This window comes from Bidens hawaiensis, unplaced genomic scaffold (genome assembly GCF_021521415.1).
Source record: "Bidens hawaiensis isolate Kalapana, Puna unplaced genomic scaffold, B.hawaiensis_p1.1 tig00069261_1, whole genome shotgun sequence".
Classification (NCBI taxonomy): Eukaryota; Viridiplantae; Streptophyta; class Magnoliopsida; order Asterales; family Asteraceae; genus Bidens; species Bidens hawaiensis.
Genome location: NW_027506632.1, coordinates 9,074 through 33,608, shown reverse-complemented (window position 1 = coordinate 33,608; position 24,535 = coordinate 9,074). Strand labels below are relative to the sequence as shown.

The 24,535-nt window shown below is 33.3% G+C and overlaps 1 protein-coding gene across 1 annotated transcript; it reads left to right on the top strand.

Moving 5' to 3' along the window:
• The first annotated feature begins 678 nt into the window (after positions 1 to 678).
• On the top strand, positions 679 to 22,496 carry LOC143618328 (receptor-like protein EIX2). Its single transcript, XM_077090585.1, has 2 exons — positions 679 to 1,854; positions 20,694 to 22,496. The coding sequence occupies exons 1-2, from the start codon at positions 679 to 681 to the stop codon at positions 22,494 to 22,496; spliced, it is 2,979 nt and encodes a 992-aa protein (XP_076946700.1).
• Positions 22,497 to 24,535: the final 2,039 nt, after the last annotated feature.

The following is a 24,535-nucleotide window of genomic DNA, read 5'->3' as shown; positions in this document are numbered from 1 at the left end:
AATGCTGTTGATATCAGATGTGTCTGTTGCATCCCGTGTACGTTTCCGCTGCGGTTACGGGGTGTTACAATCCGTCACAGCAGCCCTGGCCTTACCAGCCATGGGGTTACTCTCCTCCACAATGGGCGGCTCCACCATGTCCATACCCGACTATGCCTATGATGCGTCCTCCGGTTCGTAATCCGGGTATTCTTGGACCAGGTCCATCAACAAATTCTGCAGCATATACTCCTACAAACATTGAGCAAGCCCTTCACACTATGACATTGAATCCCGATCAGAATTGGTACATGGACACCGGCGCAACAAATTACATGGCTCATTCGGCAGGTATCTTAAATTCTTATGTTAATAATGGTACTAAATTTATTCTTGTAGGCAATGGTTCCAAAATCCAAGCCACCGGTGTTGGCCATACCACCCTGTCTCCCCCATGCCCACCCCTTTATCTACCTAAGATACTTGTTTCACCATCCTTGATTAAAAACTTATTATCGGTTCGCTGTTTAACAACTGATAACAATGTTTCAGTTGAGTTTGACCCTTATGGTTTTCTTGTGAAGGATTTCAAGACCAAGCGCCCTATACTAAATTTATACTTGGAACCATGCTATGCAAGACGAATTTTCTGCCCTTATTAATAATAAGACTTGGGATCCCGTGCCTCGACAGTCAAACATGAATGTGATTCGGTGTATGTGGATATTCAAACAAAAGTTGAAATCGGATGGGTCCTTGGAATGGTATAAGGCTAGACTCGTTGGGGATGGTCGGTCACAACAGATTGGTGTGGATTGTTCGGAAACTTTTAGTCCGGTCGTTAAACCGGCAACCATTCGCACGGTTTTGTCTCTTGCTTTGTCATACAACTGGGACATCACACAATTGGATGTTAAAAATGCGTTTTTACATGGACATTTATACAAAACAGTGTTTATGAACCAGCCCCCAGGTTTCCGTGACAAAAACTTCCCGGATCATGTTTGTCGGTTGAAAAAGTCATTGTACGATTTTAAACAGGCATCCCGGGCGTGGTACCAACGTTTCACCGATTATGTGACCCATCTTGGTTTTCGGCCCAGTTCGAGTGATCATTCACTCTTTATTTATCGACACGGTATCCACACGGCCTATATCCTTTTATACGTTGATGACATTATCATGGTTACCTCATCTCCAAAACTAAAACACCACTTTATGAGTCACCTGTCTTCGGAGTTTGTGATGAAGGACCTCGGGCCTCTCTCTTATTTTTTGGGCATAGCCGTCACCAGAACTAAGGATGGCCTGTTCTTATCACAATCCCGGTATGCTCAAGATATCCTCCATCGGGCTAAAATGAATGATTGTAACCCGGTTCAGACACCTGTTGATACCTTCGGAAAGCTCAGTGCCGAGTCCGGTGACTTACTTGATGATCCTACGTTTTACCGTAGCTTGGACGGTGCACTTCAATATCTTACTTTAACGCGTCCAGATATCTCGTATGCTGTCCAACAAGTGTGCATGTACATGCATGCCCCCCGGACGCATCACTTTCTTGCATTAAAACGTATCCTACGGTACGTAAAGGGTACGATAGATCTCGGGATTCTGATGCAACCTTTTCGGCATTTTACGTTGGTTGCTTACACCGATGCTGATTGGGCCGGCTGTCCTGACACCCGCCGTTCTACATCTAGTTATTGTGTATTTCTTGGTGATAACTTACTCTCATGGTCCTCAAAACGACAGACCGTTATGTCTCGTTCCAGTGCCGAGGCTGAATATCGTGGGATCGCAAATGTTGTGAGTGAGATCTGTTGGTTACGAAAACCTTCTCTTGGAACTGGGGCATCCGCCACGTCGCACATCGTTGGTCTACACAGACAACGTGAGTGCCATCTATTTATCGGGTAACCCCGTTCAACATCAACGTACCAAACATGTGGAGATTGACATACACTTCGTTCGCGAACAGGTTCAACGTGGACATGTACGGGTCCTTCATGTGCCGTCTCGCCTTAATTTTTCGGACATCTTCACCAAAGGGCTGCCACGCGTTCTCTTTACCGATTTTCGATCCAGACTAAGCTTGCGAAATCCTCCACCTTAGACTGAGGGGGTATATTAGACTATAATGAAGTTAGTTGGTATTCTTTGTATAGTCTAAGGGACTAATATGTAATTTGTGTTTATATATTTCAATACATGAGAAGGGGAAATGACACATTGGTCATTGATGTGCAAAACACAGTCTATTAAAAAAAACTTAACCTAACTTAGACACTCTAGTTTTAAATTTATAAATCTAGACTATCCTAATGCTAGACCACTAGACAGGCAAGTGTACCTATCAATTGTAGTAAAGCCTAACGAAGTCCGGATATCGAACCCACAGAATACTAGCGACACCTAAACTAGACTCTAACTTAACTAAACTTAATTAATTGATTTTTATGTTTTTTTTAAATATAAAATAAATAGTACTACTCTAAAACTAGACACGGACAAATCGGTTTAGAACTCAAATAGGGTAAGTAACTACCTAGGCAAAGAATCCCACTAGTCAACTCGTAAACTTTCGGAATTGGATTTATGATTGGTACCGTATTCTAAAAATATGAAATTTAAGGAATAACTATAGTAAGCTAGATCACCTCCCAGTCTCACCAACAATACCTAAGAACCATAAATATCATGTATGCTCAACGGTTTAATGGTTCGGATCACCTCCCAGTGTCACCTTACCTAACTATGTTAAGGTACCCAAAGATTAAATCACCTCTCGTTCTCTCAAATCACAAAACACCCTAAGGCGTAAAGGGGTATTTTTATTGAATTCGGTTATAATTCGGATCTGTAAGAATCTAAAGGAATCTAGGGTAACTCACTCCCGTGCAATCACTACTCAAACCCGCAAAAGACCAAAACAGACGACACTCAATTACCTCCCGGTCTCTCAAGTGACAGAATATAAGGTATCTCTAAATTCTCAATTATCGCTCCTATGGAATACGTTAACTATATACCATAAACTAGTTACAAACACACAGTAAGTAACCTAATATGAATCCATACATGAAAGACGTTCACAAGGACACATATGGAACAATAAAATTGATAATAAATTAATACCAAATACGCATGTGCATCACAACCAAATAAAATAAAAACTTTACCAAAACATGAACCAATCACTAATAATCAAAACCTAAAAATAAAACGAGTCTAACAAGTATTTATCCAAACCCAGGCAGTATAAAAGTTTAGCCAACCATAATAATATTTGACGAAACAAAGATTAAACAAGTATTACGGTTCATCGAAAATAATAATAATAGTTGAGCTACTAGCCTGTGAGCTTAAATTAATTCTCCTGCCTGCCTGCCTGCTTGCTTCTTTAATTCTTTTCTTTTGATTCTGCCGTGACTTAATTGACCAGGTTGCTTGGCTGCTTCTTTGACGTGCTTCCGTTAAACCCCAAAAAGGGGGCTGCCCCTCTAATTGCGTCTCCCCCTCTTTATATATTTAATAGTTGTAGGGTAAAAGAATTCTCATTCCACCGTCAACAATTTTTGGGCTGCTAGATCAGTTAATTGTGGGCCAGCAATATCACCAATAATTTCGTTTGTGGACTTTAGTTAATGTCATTCCATTGTTCTCAAATTCATACCTGTGCAATCAAAATTTAGAAAGCAATAATAAGCATCACATTAAACTAACAAATAAAACATTAACGGAGATGTGTAACATGACACTTTCTTTATTTCTTTTCTTTCAAACGTAAAATATTATTTAGCTCATCACGTTGAAAGATTTATAAGACAAAAAATATGCCTTAGATGTCACACATGCACTGATTGCAAAAGACGTTTTCTCTTGTCAGTTTCAAGCATGGTAAAAAATGCTCCTTTTCAGCTCAATGTCTCCAGACCCCATTAAACTTACATATGAACCAATTAATAATAATATTCAATAAAGACATAGCTCAAAAATATTTAAAAGTGTAGGAAATATTAATATAAAAATATATATAATTTAGACCACATCAGTCATAACCTATTAATGGGGATTATGAATGCGTTAAGACAACTTTGCAAGACGTAGCCTTTGCTTACATGTTTTAAGGCATGATACAACCTTTTAAAGGCTTATACTCGCATCTGAGCCGCATCGCATTTTGTCATCTCCAATTTTTGGAGCTTTATCTTATTTTGTTTATGTATTCGAATCTTCATATCAAAATATAAAGTTTTTGATATAGTGAGAGCATTCTCCCCCCGTTCTTCATTCATAACTCTATAATTACATTAAAAAACACTACATTTCTCGTTCTAGTTCAATTAAATAATATTTTTTATACCTTTATCATTACAGTTTTCTCTTTCCTATACTCACAACCAATCCAACAAATATTAAAAAATAGATAGGGCAAACAATGATTTCCCAAATTTACAAAAGAATCACTACATTTCTCTCTCCACCATATAATTTACACTCATAATCACTCGCAACCTCACCCTATAGTTTGCAAACTTCCCTCACATAATTACAGGTAGTGGGATGAGAATGCTCTGAATATGTATATATAGAGATTCACTATTAATGCCTCCAAAATTTAAATATTGTACTTTAAAATTTCGTTTTGTAACTTAAGCATTTTGATTTGTACATCAGACAAAGGAAATAGAAAGAAATAAAAATTTAAAAAGAAAAAGGAAAATATAGCGACGAAGATAAAGAATGTGATCTAAACAAACTTTTGACTTTATGTAGATGGATATGGATATTCAAATGGGAATGCCCTAAATAAACATTTTATCATACTTGCATTAGCGTTTATTTTGTTGTAATGGAATTAGGGTATGGTGTTCATTGACTCGGTTTTTGATTAATTATGACTAATCAGGTTATTTGAATTTGAAAATTTTGAAATTGAATTTGAATTCAAAAGGTTTGAATACGGTGTGCGTTAGGATTAATTTTAAATAATCTAAAATATGATAAAAACTAATAAATATTACTGTTTTAAAAGTATGCCCTTAATTTATTATTTTTTTCATGTTATATTTGAATAATAAACACTTTTAACAAATATGTTTGATGTTTCAACCACAATCTCATTGTATTTTTTTCATTATTGAATGCCTCATGCCCTTTATGGCTTTAGTACTTTTAAATATTGAACAATTTTCTTCTTCCTTTTTTTTCTGACATTCAAAATAATTGTTGATTAAAAATATTTTATTTTTATAATTTAACCTTGGTTCCTTTCCTATTTTTTTCGCTTTTATTAGTTTGGAGCTAATTATTGAAGTGTTCATAACAAGAACAAGATTGGATCTGAATTTAAATCATTTCTATAGTTTTTCAATAATTGGGAGCAGCATATGTATAATTATCATCCTTTAAATATAAATTACAAGATAAATATGCTAAATTAAATATATTTCATCTTACCACATATTTGAACTCAACAGTAGTTAAATATATTTGATTTATTTCACATACAATATTTATTTAAAACTAGTTTATATACTCATAATTATTTTTCGTAAACTAAATTCATGGACGTAAAACAATAAGAAATGACTATTTAGGGGTGAACAAACTGGTCAGACCTGTGAGACCTGACCAGAACCCAAATCCGTTTAGTGGTATTCTCAGGACCCGAAAACTGACCCTATTGTAAACAAACGGGTCTGATTTGTTCGGGTCTCGCAGGTCTTACCCGATTAATGTAAGGAGCGAATGGGCCAAGCCTTCGAGACCCGATATGGGTCCGGACCCATTTAATGGTATTCATAGGGCACCTGAACCAACCGTATTACTAATAATTGGGTATGATCTGGTCTTACCCCTTTTATGCTCACCCCTAACAAAAACGCGTTTATTAGTTTTGAATAAAAGACTTAAAGATATAATAGATGGTCAAAATTGGTTTTATTCGAAATACTTAATTAAATTGATGGTCACTTTCTAATCCACATCAAATCTTGTGCTTTTGCACACACATTCATTCTATTTCTGTCGTTGATTGATTAAAATATAAAATATATATGTAATAGATATATGAATCATGAATGTGAATATTAATCAAAGGTAGATAATTATTTGCCGTCGTTATTCACTTATCATTTATGAAAAGAAACATACAATGGAGTGGTTGTTAAACATAATGTTGTCCTTTTGGTGCAATTGTATGGAACAGGTATAATTACTAGATTTATGTTCAAATCAACCACAAATGTTATAATTCACCTATTGGCCCTATTATAATGTCCATTTGTCCAATTAGCATCATTTTAACCCACAACAATAACACTTAAAAGATAAAAAGGCTGAAATTTCACTTAGAGGTTGTTTATTTTTTTTTTGATAAGTTAGATATAATTTACTATAAAACGATTACAATAAAGTGGCAGGCAAACGGGCAACAGGCTGCGCCTCAAACCCCTTTTGAACAGCAAAGCCAATCCTGCTAAAAACGAAGCTTTGGGACCTAGAAGCTGAAGAGGTTCCGTGTACGACGCGCTAAACCCTACTCAAAAATTTCACAGCCTCTGGAGCCAGAAAACCAAATGTATCAAAGGCAAATGGTAGAAAGACATGTTGATTATCTAAACAAGCTTTCTCGTGTTTAACAACTTTGCCCGACTCAACCTTCAACGCAGCCTGACCCACAACAAACCCACGGTCCCTGAGCCCAACAAGAGGAGACACTCCTTTAAGATCCACACAGGCGTGTTTCCCCCCCTGCCCACCCGAACACAAGAATATCAGCTGGTCGTAAAGTAGACCTCCCTTCAATAGGATCCCTTCAGCTGGTTGTTTATTAACGGGACAATTTTATAGAATACTAACCAAGTTTTAAAAATGTTTTAATTAGGTCACTCAACTTTAACAAATGTTTCAATTAAGACACTCAACTTTTATATTTTATTAAATTAAATGTTTTAACATATTTTTTTAGCCTTTTTCTTTTTTGTTTCATATAGGAAATATTTTTATCTTTTTTTATATTGACGTTGAGTGGCGACGTGAATTTTATTTTTTATTTTTGAATTTCAATATAATTAACGTTTTTTAAATTTATATAAATTTAACTACATATATTGCAAACTCTGACCCCCCACATCTTATCCTCTATTTCTTTCTTAAACGTATAAAAAAATTTAATGAGACTCTATTTGAAGATTTAGTGACCCGATTTGAAAACATTTGCATGAGTGACTTAATTGGAACACTTTTAAAACTTTGTTACTATTTTATGAGATATTCCCTTAATTATCATAGGTTAAAGTTCATGACTATACCAACATAGTTGGTGGCCCATTGGTAAAAACAAAACCTTTAAAACACAATAAAAATGAAATGTTTTGATTTTAAGTCTCTTAGTTGACAAAAATTCACCATTTAAAAAATGAAAATAAAAATTTCTTCACTAGTCTCAAGATTCTATATAACTTCATATATAGTCAATTCAACTCACAATTGCTTAAAGGCATATGCATGTATTTCAGAGTTTGTTTGGTATGGGTTAATAGAACGAATAAAAAAATATTATTACAATATAATGAAATCGATCACTATCATTTCATTATCCTGTTTGGTTAACATCTAGAAATGAAACAAATTATTAATTTATTTTGTGTTGGTATGCATGAAAAACTGCAGAGCTGAAATACTAATGAAAACAAAACAAAATAAGAAATTGGTAATGACGGTGACAGTAGTCAGGTGATGGTGGCGACGTTTGTGAGGTGGTGGTGGTGATGATGACGGTGGTGGTTGTGAAGACGGTGGCAATTGTTGGGGACTTATGCGAATAACAATTTGGATAATCTGAGAGCCGTTTGCACTTTAGATTGAAACTATTTGGTTGTTCCACAAACATTTTAATCGTATAAAACTCAGATAAGATCAAGAACGAGTATGCAAATTTTGAGAGCGAATTTTTGAACCAATGAAATGACCAAATGATCGACGAATCGTTTATGTGGATTAGCGTTTGGTAACTGCATTTGATAGTTACCATTTTGAATTTTAAATAATTTAAAAATCCATCAATACCTTGACTTATGACCGCTGCCCCATGGACCTTGCTAACAGGGGGTATTGCGCCTCCTTGGACCTTGCGTTTATTAGGGGTTTCACCACTAAAATCGTAATAACTAAAACCGGCTGCACTCAACACCTCCCAAGTTGCTTATTGTATATTACGATTTACATTGGTCAACAAGTCAACTCATTACACTAAAATATCAAACAACAATGGTCATGGTGGTGGTTTGATGATGAAGATGGTGTTAAATGGTGGTGGCGACGGCAGTGGCAATGGTGGTGGTCAGGTGGCGACGACGGTGATTAGCTGGTGGAGAAGAGAAAGAATGGTGTAAGAGGGAGTGAAAGGGAAAACATGTTGGGGTGAGTTGGTTTTGAGAGAACGAGATTTATTGTAGAATTGGCTATTCAGTTGACCAACCAACCACATGTTTTTCATTCCCTTACAAGGTTTCATTGTATTTCGTCTGTTATTTTCGTATAACTAACAATCACTTAGCTTATCATATATGAACTCTCACAAATGAAATTAACACATCTATGATCACTTTCCATAAAACAATCACTTAGGTTAGAACACTAGAAAAATGCAAATAATTTGGTTCCTGAATAAAAATAGTGCAAGCAAAATTCTTGCAATAACAACGCTCATTTTTTTAAGCAAAATTCTTTTATTTTTCTTCTTTTTATCAACTAGCCAATCTTCTTGAAAATTTCCTGTATTTTTAATGTGATGTGTTATTCATACACCCTTTATAGGGTGTATATAGGGTTTTAATGTGCGTTAAAAGGGTGTATGAATAAACAAAAAGAGTGTATGAATAACCATAATCTTTCATCATTTATCTCTTCTAGGATTTCCAACCACGTTCAGCAAATGCTCAGATCACATGGTCAGTTGTCCTATGTTGTGTCATGCCACGTAGTATACAATTATCTATATAGTTACATGATGTACTATGTAGAGGTGTATGCCAAATTGCTATTCAACATGTGATTATAAGCTTTTTAGCATTATTAAATTTATAATGACACATCACACATGGTACGTTGGTGCATTTATATGTACATGCCTACATGGTAGTGGTGGATGTAGGGATGAAAAAAAAAGCCTAAGCTTGATATATGGGACATTCAAAATCCGAAACATTTGGGACGATTGATCAGATATGAGACTGGGAAAATAGTTATTTCGTTAGTATGAAATTAGGTGATACCTGGTCTGGTCTGAATGTCTAATTATGCGAAATTATATAACCACTTACCTAAATTGTTACCAAAATCATATACCTCATAATTTATAATTTTATTTTCCCTTAACCTATGCCTAGTGACTAGTGAGCTTCGTTCTACTAATTCCGTTTGGTATAAAATGAAGTTGTCTTTCAGGATATATATATATATATATATATTGATGATATTATTTTTACTAAAAAATATAAAATCATATAATATAAAAGAAAAAAAAATACGCATGAAAATCCTAATGTTTATTTTAAATTTAAATTTATGATTTAAACAACCTAATGAGTATACCAGATCTCTATGAGTATGCTCAATACCCAAGAAATACCCGACGAGTAATGGGCATGGTATTGAACATGATTTTACAAGCGAACATAAGACTGAGATTACCAATACCGTTCTCACTGTCATCCCTTGGTGGGAGATTACATTCAAATATTGTTATGATAAAGAAAACGAGTTATGAAAACGTGTCAAGAAGTACCAAGCATGACAAATTGACAAGTCAAACAAGAAATCTCCTACACCAAGCGTATCATACATCGATCAACATATTGTAGACCTTAGCATACTACAACAAGATCCGATGTAGTATGACACGTTGATCAAATTATATAACTACTTAATTTTGGGTGTCGGTGTCAAACCAGAAGAATCAACCAACTCTCCACATGGCAGCATGTGGTGATGCCACCTCAACGAGCCCCCCCTCCCCCTAAAATATGTATTTTTTTAAATAAGTTGCATTTTTTTATCTATAAATATATGTTTTTTGGGTTTACTAATTCATTTATGATTTGAAGCCGGTACCGTCGGTATCAACCAAAGTTTTGTCGTCTGCCACCATAAGGTGCGAGTTTTGTTGTTTCTTACTTTGTTGTAAATATGTTAATTTGTTGTATTTGGGCACTGACGACTTATTTTTTAGTTTAGTTCCAGTGCCGTAACTTGATACCAACTGAATTTACATCGACTCACAACCGCATTGCGCGAACTTACTAGCCAATTACATGTCGTTTTAAATATGTTTTTATCATAAGCTATACAAGTGCCAGTAATATTTTGGGTGTTTGCAAATTTATTTTTTAAGTTTATCGTAGTTAGTGTAATGTACCTAATCGATACCGATAGATCCCTCCTCCAAATTAATTCATCAAAAATTCAAAACCCTCATCCGATTACTGCCTATCACTCCTCCATATTCCATTTAAACTATACAAACTGAAATAAAGTTCAAATTCAAAGCCAATTTAATAATCACAATACGTTTACGTTGTGCTTCACTTTTCTGATTACATAAATACATATACCTGAATATATATTACGGGCTTTAGTAAGTGGGCTGGTACGGTTGTGTATCAAAACAGGCTAGGGCTATTCACGAATCAAGCCGAACCGAGCGAAGGCTTGCTCGTTGCTTGGCTCGATTACAACCGAATTGAACGGCTAATTTGAACTGAGCAAAACTTGAATCGAGCCAAAATTGAATTGCTCATTTTTCGATCGAACATCGAGCGATTTTCGAGCATTATTTGTTTATTTTTCACTTTAAAAAATTCATTAAGAAACAAGTTTGAAGACTGCAAATAATATATTTTGTAAACAAATTAGTATTCTTTAGACAAACGTGTAACAACTTGTAAACTTTTAGGAGAAAAAAGTTTGAAGTGAGATATAATGAACATAAACAAACTTTTAGTATTCTGAAAACCTGAATCGAATTAATGAAACTATAAAATTGACGGAATAGGAAATTTTTAAAAGGGTTTAAACAATTTTATACTAACATTTTATGTGTGTTATCTATATATTTATATATTTGTTCATATATAATTAAATAAAAATAAATTAAAAATATTCGAGCTGAACAGAATCGAGCAGACCTTTGCTCGTTGCTTGGCTCGTTTATAAACAGAAGCGAGCAGAGTGGCTCGTTTGCAATCGAGTGAAAAACCTAGCGAGTATTTTCAGAGCGAGCGGAGAGCGAGTTCCAGCGGTTTAGACGGCCCTATAAAAAATCCATGCGAGCTTGTGGCAAGGGAGATGCATCAACAAATAATATGTCTTACGTAAGTTACAAAAGATTGAGGTTTCTACTTATATGATTAGATTACTATAAAATAAATGACTCGTTTACTTAGACCTTTACTTGCTTCGTAAGCGGCGATTCCTTTCAATAGTTGACTTTTTCAAGTCAAACTGTGATTCTTGGGTCTGCAAATTTGACTCTTAATACTCAAGCTACCCTAACGTGCCACTAATCCGATGTAATAGGGATGAGCTTTTTTTCGAATACCGGCACCGTACTAACCGATCGTAAACGGTACCAGTGTCGGTTTTCCTTTTTCTTAAATTGGTATTGGTAAAAAGTTGTATCATTTTAGCTACTTAGTGGTAAAAATCGGTATTGATACCAAATTAATACAAGAGAGAGAGATTTTTCTATTTAAAATTTAAAAATTATCCTTATTGTATTACCTAATCTGCATCTAGAAACTATAATGTTCAATATCGAATAAATATTTCAAATCTCAATTCAGTTTATCTTCTTTTTTTCTTTTAAACCCACCTATCAAACAACTAGAAATCTACATTATCACCATTACATGGAATCTTCGTCATCATCATTCATCAGGGTTACAAAAGACCCCTCAAAAAAAATCAAATAATGATAATAATAATAATAAAATTAATAATAATAAAATCTAGCTCTAAATATAAATAAAAAACGAAAAACAAATTAAAAACCCAAATGTTTCCTCCGTCATTATTGTTCAAAAAAATGAAGAAAAGACACAATGACGAAAATGAACAAAAGACACAATTATAACTAAAAAGACACAATAAATCACAAACTATAATACAATGCTGAACAAAATATAACATAATGTTGAATATTATAACATAATATCAAGAAACAAAGAAACAATGTAAAGGAAATAAGACATAATTAATGAAGAATATAAACACAAAACACAATAATAAACAAAAGATATAATGATCTTTTCCACTCAACATTGTGGAAACATTTTTGCTTTTTTACTTTTTTTTGTTTTTTTATTAAATTTTAAGTTATGATTTTTTTATTTTTTAAAGATTTTTTTTTTGTGGCTAAAAATTGTCTCACCATTCTTATTTTTACCCACGTTTGTAAAATAACTTAACCCTTATGATACGTACAATGTGTAAATTAAAGGCCTTTATAAAGGTAGTTTACATGAAAGGAAATGCACTATTAATAACAGGATTTGAGGAATATTTCATTCAATTATGTGGTAGAATCCTCTGATTTGGTTCCCATGATATCTCTTTTCCTTATACGGTACAGGTACCGAACCGATATATTTGATATTTATTTTTCCTTAAATTCGGTATCGATACTTTCAGTATTGGTACCGGTACAGTACCGATCACATCCCTATGTATGTAATATCAAACAATTATGGATTCCGCCCTTGCGACCTTAATTTATATTTGTAGCTTGATCAATCTGAAATCTCAATTCAGAGAATGCCCTTGTAACTTTATAATCAAACTGTTATTTTAACTTTGAAATATACAAAATTCTCAGTTTTGAATATCAATTTTGGATGACAAATTCACTTTGGCAAACACCCCACAATACATTGTGAATCTTTATATGTAATTTTGAAATGCCAAGACAATGGTAATATCAATTCATTGTATGATGAAATAGAGTAAACTCCATAGTCCCAAAATATCATCATCATCGTACTCAGTATATCCCACCAATAGCAAAGCTATGGTAGGATCTGAGGAGGGTAAGATGTAGACAGCCTTACCTCTACCCCATAGGGATAGAGAGGCTGCTTCCGGTGAGTCCCAAAATATCCCTCGACCAAATAACATTCAACGTCAGATTATAAAGTAGTTAAATCAGAAGGCAATCCTTTAGTCATCGACACTGCCTTTTTAATTTCCATTATCATAAACAAGTAGTTCTACGCGATTATTTGTTGTAGTGTTGTAATGGTTGTCTTAAAAGAACTAAGTTGGTTTATATGGAGTTTTTAATGTTTTCAGAGTAAATGCACATTAATTACTCGAGTAACCAAGGTCAAGTTATTCTACAAAGGGAAACAAAAATGAGAAGGATGAGAAGTCATAATTAGTTGACATGTTTCATGTAGGAACCAAAGGAAAAAATGTATAAAAGTAATATTACACATTTTCTCTCTCTACATGCAAGTCACATGTTAATTCTCCCGTTATTTTTAAACGTCTATAACTTTTTCATATGATATTTTTTTAAAAAATAAAATTCACCATAATAACAAGTGTTTTTTTACCTTTAATATGAGTATAATTTTGTTATATAAGAATAAAAAATAATTTACGTCATTGTGTCTTTTTGCTTACCATTGTGTCTTTTTTGGTCATTGTGTCTTTATGTTTGTTATTGTGTTTTTTCGTCATTGTGTTTTTTCGCCATTGTGTCTTCCATATGATCATTATGTTTTTTTTAAATACTTATAACACCGTTGTGCAATAGTATATATATATATATATAATGAAAAATACTAACAAATTATCTAATACATAAAACACAATGATGAATGCATATTACACAATAATCTGAAACGTAAAACACAATAATAAATACATATAACAACACAATTGCCTGAAACGTAAGACATAATGGTAAATGCATATAACACAATGGCCTTAAACGTAAGACACAATGGTAAATACATATAACACAATGGCCTGAAACGTAAGACACAATGGTAAATACATATAATACAATGGCCTGAAACGTAAGACACAATGGTAAATGCGTATAAGACAATGGCCTTAAACGTAAGACACAATGGTAAATGCGTATAACACAATGGCCTTAAACGTAAGACACAATGGTAAATGCGTATAACACAATGGCCTGAAACGTAAGACATAATGGTAAATGCGTATAACACAATGGCCCGAAACGTAAGACACAATGGTAAATACGTATAACACAATGGCTTGAAACATAAGACACACTGGTAAATACGTATAACACAATGGTCTGAAACGTAAGACATAATGGTAAATGCGTATAACACAATGGCTGAAACGTAAGACACAATGGAATCTATATATTATACAATGCCTTGAACGTAATACACAAACAACATAATACTAATTTTCTCAAATTAAGTGAATATCGATCACAATGTCTAAAACACAAAGATAAGTATAAAGACAAATGTTGAGCACAAAGACACAATGACGCACGAAAGACACAAAGACGTAATCTTTGTGTTAATTTTTATCTTTCATACGAGTATCAATTGAAAAACACAATGACTGAAATATATAACACAATGCATAGAAAAACCCAATTAAAAACACAATGAACAACCAAATAACACAATATAAAAAAACCCACCAACTTTTTTTTATTTTTATATAACAATATGATATTCATATTAAAGATAAAAAAACGTTTGTTATTATGGTAAAAAAATTTTCTAAAAAAAATGTCGTATGAAAAAGTTATAGACGTTTTAAAATGATTGAGGAATTGATATGTGCCTTGTATGTGGAGAGAAAATGTCTTCATAAGTGGGTTATTACCTTCATGCCCTTTTCATTTATTTTTATTCTTGAATTAATCTCCACCATCCAAATCTAAGATCAATGGATTAGATTACTTCTCATCCTACTCATTTTTGTTGTCCTTTGTATTTTAACTTTACCCACCATGGGTATACAAATTATATTACACATATATATTTGTTTATATAGTTTCAAGATCAATTGCAAATACTTCTTAATATGAAAATAGTGAGAATGAATTTACTGTTGTTATTTGGTTTGTTTTTATAGGTGTATTTGTTATTTTTTGCTCGCATTAGCTGATTTCTGGTTATGAGACGTTGTAAAGATTTGTTGATTTATATTTTGTTGTTATCATTAGGTTTTTTCTTTTGATGTTATAAGTATTTATTGTTATATTTTGTTGCTGATTCTGATTTTTTTTTTGTTATTATTAGGTTTTTTTCTTGGTAATTATAAGACATTGCCTATGTATATTAGTATTGTAGGTTGTATTGTTTTCTAGGTTTTAATTTTTGATAGATTGGTATTGTTTCCTTTGTTTTCATGTTAAACTTACGTTGTACATGCAGCCTCCCATATTTATATATAGATAGTTATGTTAATCGGGGAGGAACTTCTTACTACACGAAGCCTGAAAAAAGATCTCAAACCACTACATCAATTAGTCATTTAATAATATATGTTTGTATATTTGTTTTTATCACATAATCAACAACAAAACCAAGAAAAAATATAAATAAATAAAATAACTTAACATTGTTAGCCATTTTGTTCCATTTAATTAAGAGGGAAGATAAAAAAAACATAAATAAAAATAAATTTAATGCAACCTTTAACTAATTAATTCTAATTAATTCATACCTTAAATATTCTATAATTTTGATTGTTGATTAAATGATATAGTGGTTAAGATCTATTATCGCACTTTGTGTAGTAAGAAGTTTCCTTGGATGTAATATGATTTGTATGGGTCCTCCACTAATAAATGTGTATTTACTTTGAAAACATTAAAATCTCAATATAAACCAAACTAAGTTCGTTCAAGATAATTATTACAACATTACAACAAATAACCATGTAGAATTACAACTTTATGAAAAGGAAGATAAAGAAGACTGTGTCGATAACTAGTGGATCACCTTTCAATTCGACTACTTCATCATCCGACGTTGTTGTCCTAATGAGGTACAGAAAGTGCCAAAAAAATTTCTCAAACACGGCTGGTATATACGTGTTTGATGGGAGTCAAGAATTCATGGCAAGCCAAGAGGAGGGTCGTGACGCTTGTAGTTGTGGTCGTGGCTGTCATGAGATGATAGTTGTAAATGAGTCAGTTTGAGTATTTATCAACTTAGTTTTATGAATGGGTGAACATAGTGCAACAGATCTAAGAGATTGTTAAATTGAAATGTTTAATACTACAAAGTTTAACCTCACCAGGGACGTTTAAGGGCACAAGATCTTCGCTACACTACTATGATCAATCGACATGTTGTGAATATGTTTTCCTCGGTTCCTTCATTATGAAATCGGTTAGAAGTAATTATGATCCATTGGTCACAAAGTGAAAAGTTTGCTATATTATCAAAACACAACTTAAAAGAACAAGTAAGGAATTATGAGTTACAAAAAAAGAATTAAATAATGATTTACCCTGAGATTACATCGCCTGTTTTCACCTTATATCGCCAACCAAACATTATTAGCTAGGGTTAGCGGCACCGCACGACGTTAGTGGGAACTGAAGACACCTAACAAAAGGAAAGTTAGGGTTTTTATGATTTTGGGTGGAGTAGGGTTCGATAATTTCTGTTTTATAAAGAAAACGTGATTGGTTTAGGCCTGAGAAATAAAAGGTGGGCCGACAAAGGCCTAATGGTGTAAGTAAAAATCACACACCCACTTTAAGAAAGATAATTATTTCAATTCAGGAAATTACATTAGAAATTATCTTAAAAAGTCAATATTGTTTGTCTTTTATCCTAAATTTCTTTTAACATTCTTTTGCACATAAAAATTAACATGCCTTATTTTTTTCCTCACATAAAAGCTCTTTAACAATATCTTATTTTTAAGGAAAATTGGATTTTAATAATCCCAACTTTATGTATTTGGCCAATAATAATCCCAACTTTGAAAATAGCTGTCACCGGTCCCAACTTTCACACTATTTGTTTTCATTGGACCTCCGTTAAATTTTTTTTAACACCGTTAAGTTTTTTCCAAATTTCAAATTGATTTTTTAGGGCTTTTGATCGGAATGAGATTATGAATCCATTGATGTATAACTTAACTTTAAATGACGCTTAAAACAACTTGATTTTTGTTAATTAAAAGTTTAAACGCCGGAATTGAAGCATCATTTAGTCGTTTGGACCACCGTTTGGAGATAAATTTTACATCAATCGACTCGTATCCTCATTCCGATCAACGACCCTAAAATACCAGTTTGAAATTTGAAAAAAAATTTAACGTCGTTAGGTTTTTTTTAACGGAGGTCCAATGAAAACAAATTGTGTGAAAATTGGGACCAGTGATAGCTATTTTCAAAGTTGGAATTATTATTGGCTAAATAAATATAGTTAGGATTATTAAATCCAATTCGCTTATTTTTAAAACAACATACTTTCCGCTTGTTTGCATAAAGGTATATTAAAATGTTGAATTTAATTGGACGAAACCATGAAAACATTATTAAAAAATTACGGCATAATAACGATAAAATCATTTGACTTTTTAAAGATGTTAAATTAACATAAACTATTTCATATGTTTTTTTTTTTGATAAATCATTCATGTTCATGTATATTGATTATATTGATTTTTAAAGATTATTTATTATTACCAACTTATTGAATTAAAAGTGGATAAGAACATTTAGCATACTTTGCTTTGACACATGTTCAATTTTAAACATTTGTTCGTGTTAGTTCTTTTCTTTACTTAGTATTAATGAGAGAAATGATTTATAATTTTGTTTAAATTTAACATGTGTAATGACTTTAATATGAAAATAATGTTAAAAGACTTGTATGAGTAGAGGCAGATACAAGGTCTAAAGAGAGTGACTATAGGCTCACAGTCGCCAACCGTCTGTTCCATACTGGTAGTGTATGGTATAGCCCAAAATTTTTCTATTTAGCCTCAAATGCCCATCATCCAAGACCCAAACCATTTGATGTTGAAACATAAATATTAAAGGTTACATAATTACATTATATTAGTTTTGTAAGGAAATATGAATTACTTAGTAGTTTTACAATAAATATTGTCAAATTATGCATATTTATATCATTTATGTATTAAATTTATTTATATCATTTTAAAAGATAAGATTGTTTGATCAAATTGAAATGTTACATTAATTGAAAGTTTATTGTATATTTGTTTTTAAGAGAGGGTTAATGTAGGAATACTTGACTATTTTATAAAAAGAAAAGTTTAATCTTCAAGTGAAAAAAAAACAATGGATAAGGCTTTAGGCTTCAACTTGAATAAGACCTCCAATTTTGAGGTGGTTATATAAACGTATGAATAAGTGTTCAAGTTATAACAAAAACATACTAAACGATGAAAATAAGCATACTAAACAACGAAAATGATCATTAAGTTATTTTAAAAATATTTGGGTTAGTTGTTTTGCTTTGTTACAATAAAGTTCGAAAATAACCCCGATTCTCATCTCGTTTTAAGCCTTCAAAGATGTTATAAGAATTAAGACAACCCTGAGCTGATGATGGGGTTTAGACATTAGAAGAATAGACAAAAAAAAGTACTCCTGCTGACATGACGTTCACATGTCAAATATGTCCCTAAGGGATTTGAACCACTACACATGGTCTAAAAGTTAACACCAATTATTGAAAAGGATAGAAAATGTAACAACGCATTAATTTCAAGGAAGTTTAATATGTTTATTGAAGCTAAAGAACTAAAGGCATCTTTGAAACAAAAGACGCATTTTGCAATTCACCATTTGTAGGAAGTGTAAGAGCATTCACATTCAATCAATAAAAAAAGTGAGTGAAAAGTTTTTATAATGTAGGGAGTGGTTGAGAGTGTAGTGAGTGAATGAGAAAGAAATAAAATTATTTTTGTGTATATTTGAAAAGTTACTATTCACCCTCTATAATTTTTAATATATTTTGTTAAGTGGTTGTGAGTGGATAATATATAAATGGTAATGATAAAGTTATTAAAAAATATTTAATTAAAAAATAATTTAATGAATTCTAGTATAATTTTAGATTTAGAGATAAATGATTAAATGTAAATGTTTTAAGCGTTAATCACACTATCTGTAATAAAGGACGTATTTGATACAAATTCAAATGCAATTTTAGTCCTTGTGAAAATAACTATTTGTAAGCTAATAAATTAATAATCAAATAATAATCTATTCAAAATTTGAACCTTGGCAATTGATAGAAAAGTTCACGTGCAAACCACCAAGTACACTTTTGCGAGAGTTGACGACAAAAGTAAGTCTTGAAGCCACCAAGAGCTGACTTAAAGCCATAGCACAATTGTCTTTTGTTAAAGCCTTGGGAACTCACCTCTTTTTTTTTTTTCGAATAGTGTGGATCAGTTGGTCAACTCCTCAATGGCATACTCCAACCGGTTTGCAGGAGACTAGCCACCCAAGTTCGATCCGGCACACCACCAAGGCAGAGCTGGCGAGCGCCGGAGGCCAAAAATGGCACCCTACCCAGATAATGCTGACAAGCGTCACAGGCCGGGATCGAACCCGGCACCTCTTCGTGCGGGAAACCCCCTAAGGAGTAAAACCCTCACACCTCCGACCAGCTGCGCTGGACATCATCGGCCTTGGGAACTCACCTCTAAAGTCTAAACCAAAGTATATACGTAATAAACTAATAATGTTTGTTGTTTTTTTTTCTTCTCGTTTTTTTTTCCTTTTTTTTGTCCTTTTTATTTTCGCGTTATAAAACAAAGACTTTATGATATGCTGCTACACATCTTCCTCTCCTGCTTGTGAGACGAACTTTGTCCTACTCCAAAATGAGCACAAGATTTCTTGTCATTTTAACCTTCCTCTTCTTCCAAACATGTGGCACAAGCACTATTACCGCTTCCTCAGATGTCACATGTATCCAAACGGAAAGGGAATCCCTTCTTCTATTCAAACAAGCCCTTACAGACAGATCTAATATTTTGAAAACATGGAGCGGATTAGAGTGTTGTGAATGGCATGGAGTCGGGTGTAATAGTCTAAACGGTCATGTTGTCAAACTTGATCTTCGATCTCCTGGGGCAATTATGTTCGATTATTATTGGCTCGAAGGTGAGTTGAGTCATTTGTTACAGAACTTGAAGCATTTGCGTTATTTGGACCTGAGTATAAACAGCTTTACTGGGAATTTTCCTAAATTCTTAGGATTGTTTGAACGCTTGGAATACCTTAACTTGTCACAATCAGGTTTTTATGGAATAGTGCCTCATCATCTAGGAAATCTATCAAGGTTACAATATCTTGATTTTAAGAATTGTTTTGTAAAGTATTACGATCAAAAAAAAGTTCCCCGTTATATGAAATTCTTAAAAGCGCCGATCATCAATAATTTGGGATGGGTGTCTTCGCTATCATCATTAAGGTACTTGGATTTATCAGGGATAACCATTAGTAAGCATATAAATTGGTTCCATCAAGTTAACATGCTTCATTCTTTGCATACATTAAACCTGGCATGGTCTGGTATTAGTATCCCTCCAATTAAATTCATCAATTTCACGTCTCTTAGTTCACTCGACCTTTCAAAGAATCACTTCAATTCCACCATTCCTATATGGTTATCAAACCTGACCACCCTCGTTAGTCTGGACAACTCTTGAGTCTAGAAGACCTAAATCTTAATAATAACCAATTGACTGGAAACATTCCAATGAGTGTTGGACAACTTTCCAAGCTCAAAAGTCTAGATCTCTCCTACAATTCATTGGCTGGGGTTCTTTCCGAAACTCACTTCACAAAGCTAAAGAATCTGATTCATTTAGATTTGTCGCTGAATTCGTTAGCATTTAATTTCAGCTCTCAATGGATCCCCCCCTTCCAACTAAATTTTTTTTTTGCAAGTTCATGTAGCATCGGACCCCACTTCCCAAATTGGCTTCAAACAACGACAAATCTTCAGAGGTTAGATCTTTCAAACTCGAGTATTAGAGATACAATACCAGAGTGGTTTGAGAACATATTGTATAATATTCTTTACTTGGATTTGTCCAATAACCATATCAAAGGCAAACTTCCACAATTCCATTTTGCTAGTAGCAATGAGATAGGCAACCGGATCCTGAAGATGAACTCGAACAAATTTGAGGGATCACTAGCTTCATTTCCATATACTGTGCAGATTCTAGATCTCTCAGATAACTTACTGTCTGGACACTTTCCTCAAACAGATGGAACAATGAATCTAAGTCTGGAAGTTGTTAATCTCTCAAACAACCATTTCACAGGAATATTTCCAATACACTTATGCAAACTTGCAAGCATTTTGGTTTTGGACTTATCAAATAATAAGTTTTCTGGAAGGCTTCCTGGGTGCTTAGGGAATCTGATTAGTTTGCAAGTGTTGTTGGATCTTTCAAACAACAATATAAGCGGTTATATTCCAAGTTCATTGGGTTCTCTTACAGACCTCAGCTCATTGCACTTGCGCAACAACAGATTGGAGGGGAATCTTCCGCTATCGTTACAAAATTTGACAAACTTGGTCACACTGGATATAGGGAACAACTTCTTAGAGGGTACTATCCCGTTCTGGATTGGAGAAAACCTATCAAGCCTTAGAATCTTGGATCTCCGGTCAAATAAGTTTATAGGAAAGATTCCATTACAACGTTGCCAACTCAATGCTCTTCAACATTTAAACTTGGCAAAGAATAATATAACTGGGAGGATCCCTCATTGCTTCGTTAATTTGAGCGGTATGATAACCAATCAGGTTAACTTCAGTTATTACGCTTATTACTATGAAGAAAATATTTTTGCTTACATGAAGGGAATTGAGTTGGTGTACACCAGCACAATAAAGTTTCTCATATCCTTAGATCTCTCTAGCAACAAGATTAATGGAGAAATTCCAGATGTTCTAATGAACCTTGTAGGATTGAAGAGCTTGAATCTTTCAAGAAACCAACTCATAGGACACATTCCCATGATGATTGGAAATCTAAGTCAAATGGAATCTTTAGATTTTTCAATGAACATGTTGTCTGGTCGGATTCCTCAAAGTTTGACTAGCTTGAACTATCTAAGCTCATTGAACCTATCGTTCAACAACTTTTCCGGTGCAATCCCGACTGGAAATCAGCTCCAGACTCTTGTAGACCCCTCTATTTATGTAGGGAACAACAAACTATGTGGCCCACCAGCATCAAGGAGTTGCAAAGGAAACAATTCACCACATAATCGTGTTGGTGAAGGTGAAGATGAAGTATTGTGGTTTTATAGTGGCATGGGATCGGGTTTCGTTGCAGGATTCACAGGGCTAGTTTGTAGCTTGTATTTCATCAGGGCTTGCAGGTTGTCTTACTTCAAGATTCTTGGGAATGTTTACAGTTGGCTTGATGGATTATTACTGTTGAATCTTGCTTGGCTAAGGAGGAAGTTTTTCTAATGATCAGGTACTTCCAGAGATGAGAAAATAATAAATAGTATTGATCCAATTTATGCACTAATTTGACTATTAAAATAATAAATAGTATTGATTCAAATTTACACCATGTGTGGACTTCAAATATACTAGAAATATTCCTTATTTCATAGCTAGTATGTTCTTTGTTTACTGTTCTTAATTCTGTTATTTCAAGGAAAGTTTGTCACAGTCATGTTTGCATCTGAAGTTTGTGTTCATAGCAAAAACTATGTTATCTAGTATTTTAAGTTTGTGTTCATCAAAAAAAATTTCTATCATCTTGAGAAAAAAAATTCTACATTGCGTTAGTATAATTGTCTCATTATTTGACGTTAGATGTACCCAATATGTACTCATGCTCACAAGTGGGTCCCACAACAGGGGAAGGAATGTCACACCCCGAAAATCTTAATTTAAACAGCGGAAGACTTTGACAAAGTCTTTCGGGTGGTGACAGACGCCGTCTCAGCCAATCACATTTAAGTATACATTCCAAACGAAGGTTGAACTTTATTTGACCATCAGAGTTATTACACGTGTCATATTACACGATTTTTATGTAAATTACAAGTTCAACATAAAGTCAACATTTTCCATTCAAACACACGCCACTATTTTCCGAGCTCTTCGCGAAGCTTCCATACTTCATTTAATTACCTGAAAAGCATATTAAAATATCGATCAACGCAATGTGTTGGTGAGTTTCCCTTTATATCAAAATAGTCCATATATATATATATATGAGTCGAAAACACAAGCCATTTAATTAACAAGCCCGATATCAATTCGTGTATAATCGTCACTACACCCCGAATTATATCCAAAATATCCAGTGTATAATGGTCTACCGCCATTATATCACCAACCGGGTGTAATGATCTACCGTCATTACATTACAAAACAATAGGCATTTCATTTCTTAAACAAATTGAGCTGTTGTAGACGAGCAAAGAATACAACATTGCGTATGAAATCTCAGTTGATAACTCGAAACATACCATACTCAAAATATACCCACTTTTAACCCAACGCGAATGGAAGTGGGAGGCGTCACCGCGATAGATCTACCCATATTTCTGTGCCCTTACTAATTCGGTTATATTTAGCCAACTAGACTCATCCCGCATTATACACCAATTTGTAAAATAAAATGCCTTTATAAAACATCAACGAAATCAATATGTAATAAAGAATATGCTTTTCCCCAAAACACAATTAAATATCGATTTGAAAACATTTCCAGTTAAATATCGAGGGGGTTCGATAGAGAAACTCACTGTCTTGTAGCCTTTCCAAAAATCCCGTGTCCTATATTAGAACACGTTTTGTTAATAAAAACTTGATTTTAGTTTTTATACAAAACTCCTTTTTATTTTATAAGTCTTATTCTAGTATTCACATAATCACATAAACACATAAGCGAGTACACATAGTTCGGTTTTCCGTTTAGCTATTAATTAATTAAATTAATTAATAAACAACTAAAATATAAGAAAATAACTTAAGATTCGGTTGCTGGAATTTTTCAAGAAAATATTAATCTTTTATTTTTCACAAAACTTGACGGTTTCGTCGGTTTTGTGCTTAAAATGTGTTAATTCGGGTTTTCGTTTAAAATGTAACTTATAAATTATGAAAAATACTTGTTACATCAATATTAGTCAAGTTTTACAAGTTAACTTGTGAAACTATATTATTTTCATTTTTTTGTTAATATTTTCTTAAAATAGCAACTTTTTAACGTTTTCGTGTCGGTTTTGCACGACGCGAACCGTTTAGGACTAAGTTTTATCATCCCGTCCTTTTCTCATATATTAACTTATGTTACATATGAGAATTTTATAACTTTAGGGGCTGTTCTAAAACAGTCACTAAGAGTTGTTGTCGGTTTCGTTTATAAAGCCGATTTTCGACCGTTTAAGTTACCGACGAGTCAAATAAATTACACAAATTTATACTAATCATCATATGAACTAAACACACATATAATAACATATAATTTACCATAAATTGCAGTTTTG

What these genes read in the sequence shown, in the direction of transcription:
- LOC143618328 (XM_077090585.1), top strand. Translation starts at nt 679, where the DNA reads ATGAATGTGATTCGGTGTATGTGGATATTCAAACAAAAGTTGAAATCG. An exon ending in CATCCGCCACGTCGCACATC is followed by an intron (nt 1,855 to 20,693) that starts GTTGGTCTACAC and finishes CACCCTCGTTAG; the next exon opens with TCTGGACAACTCTTGAGTCT.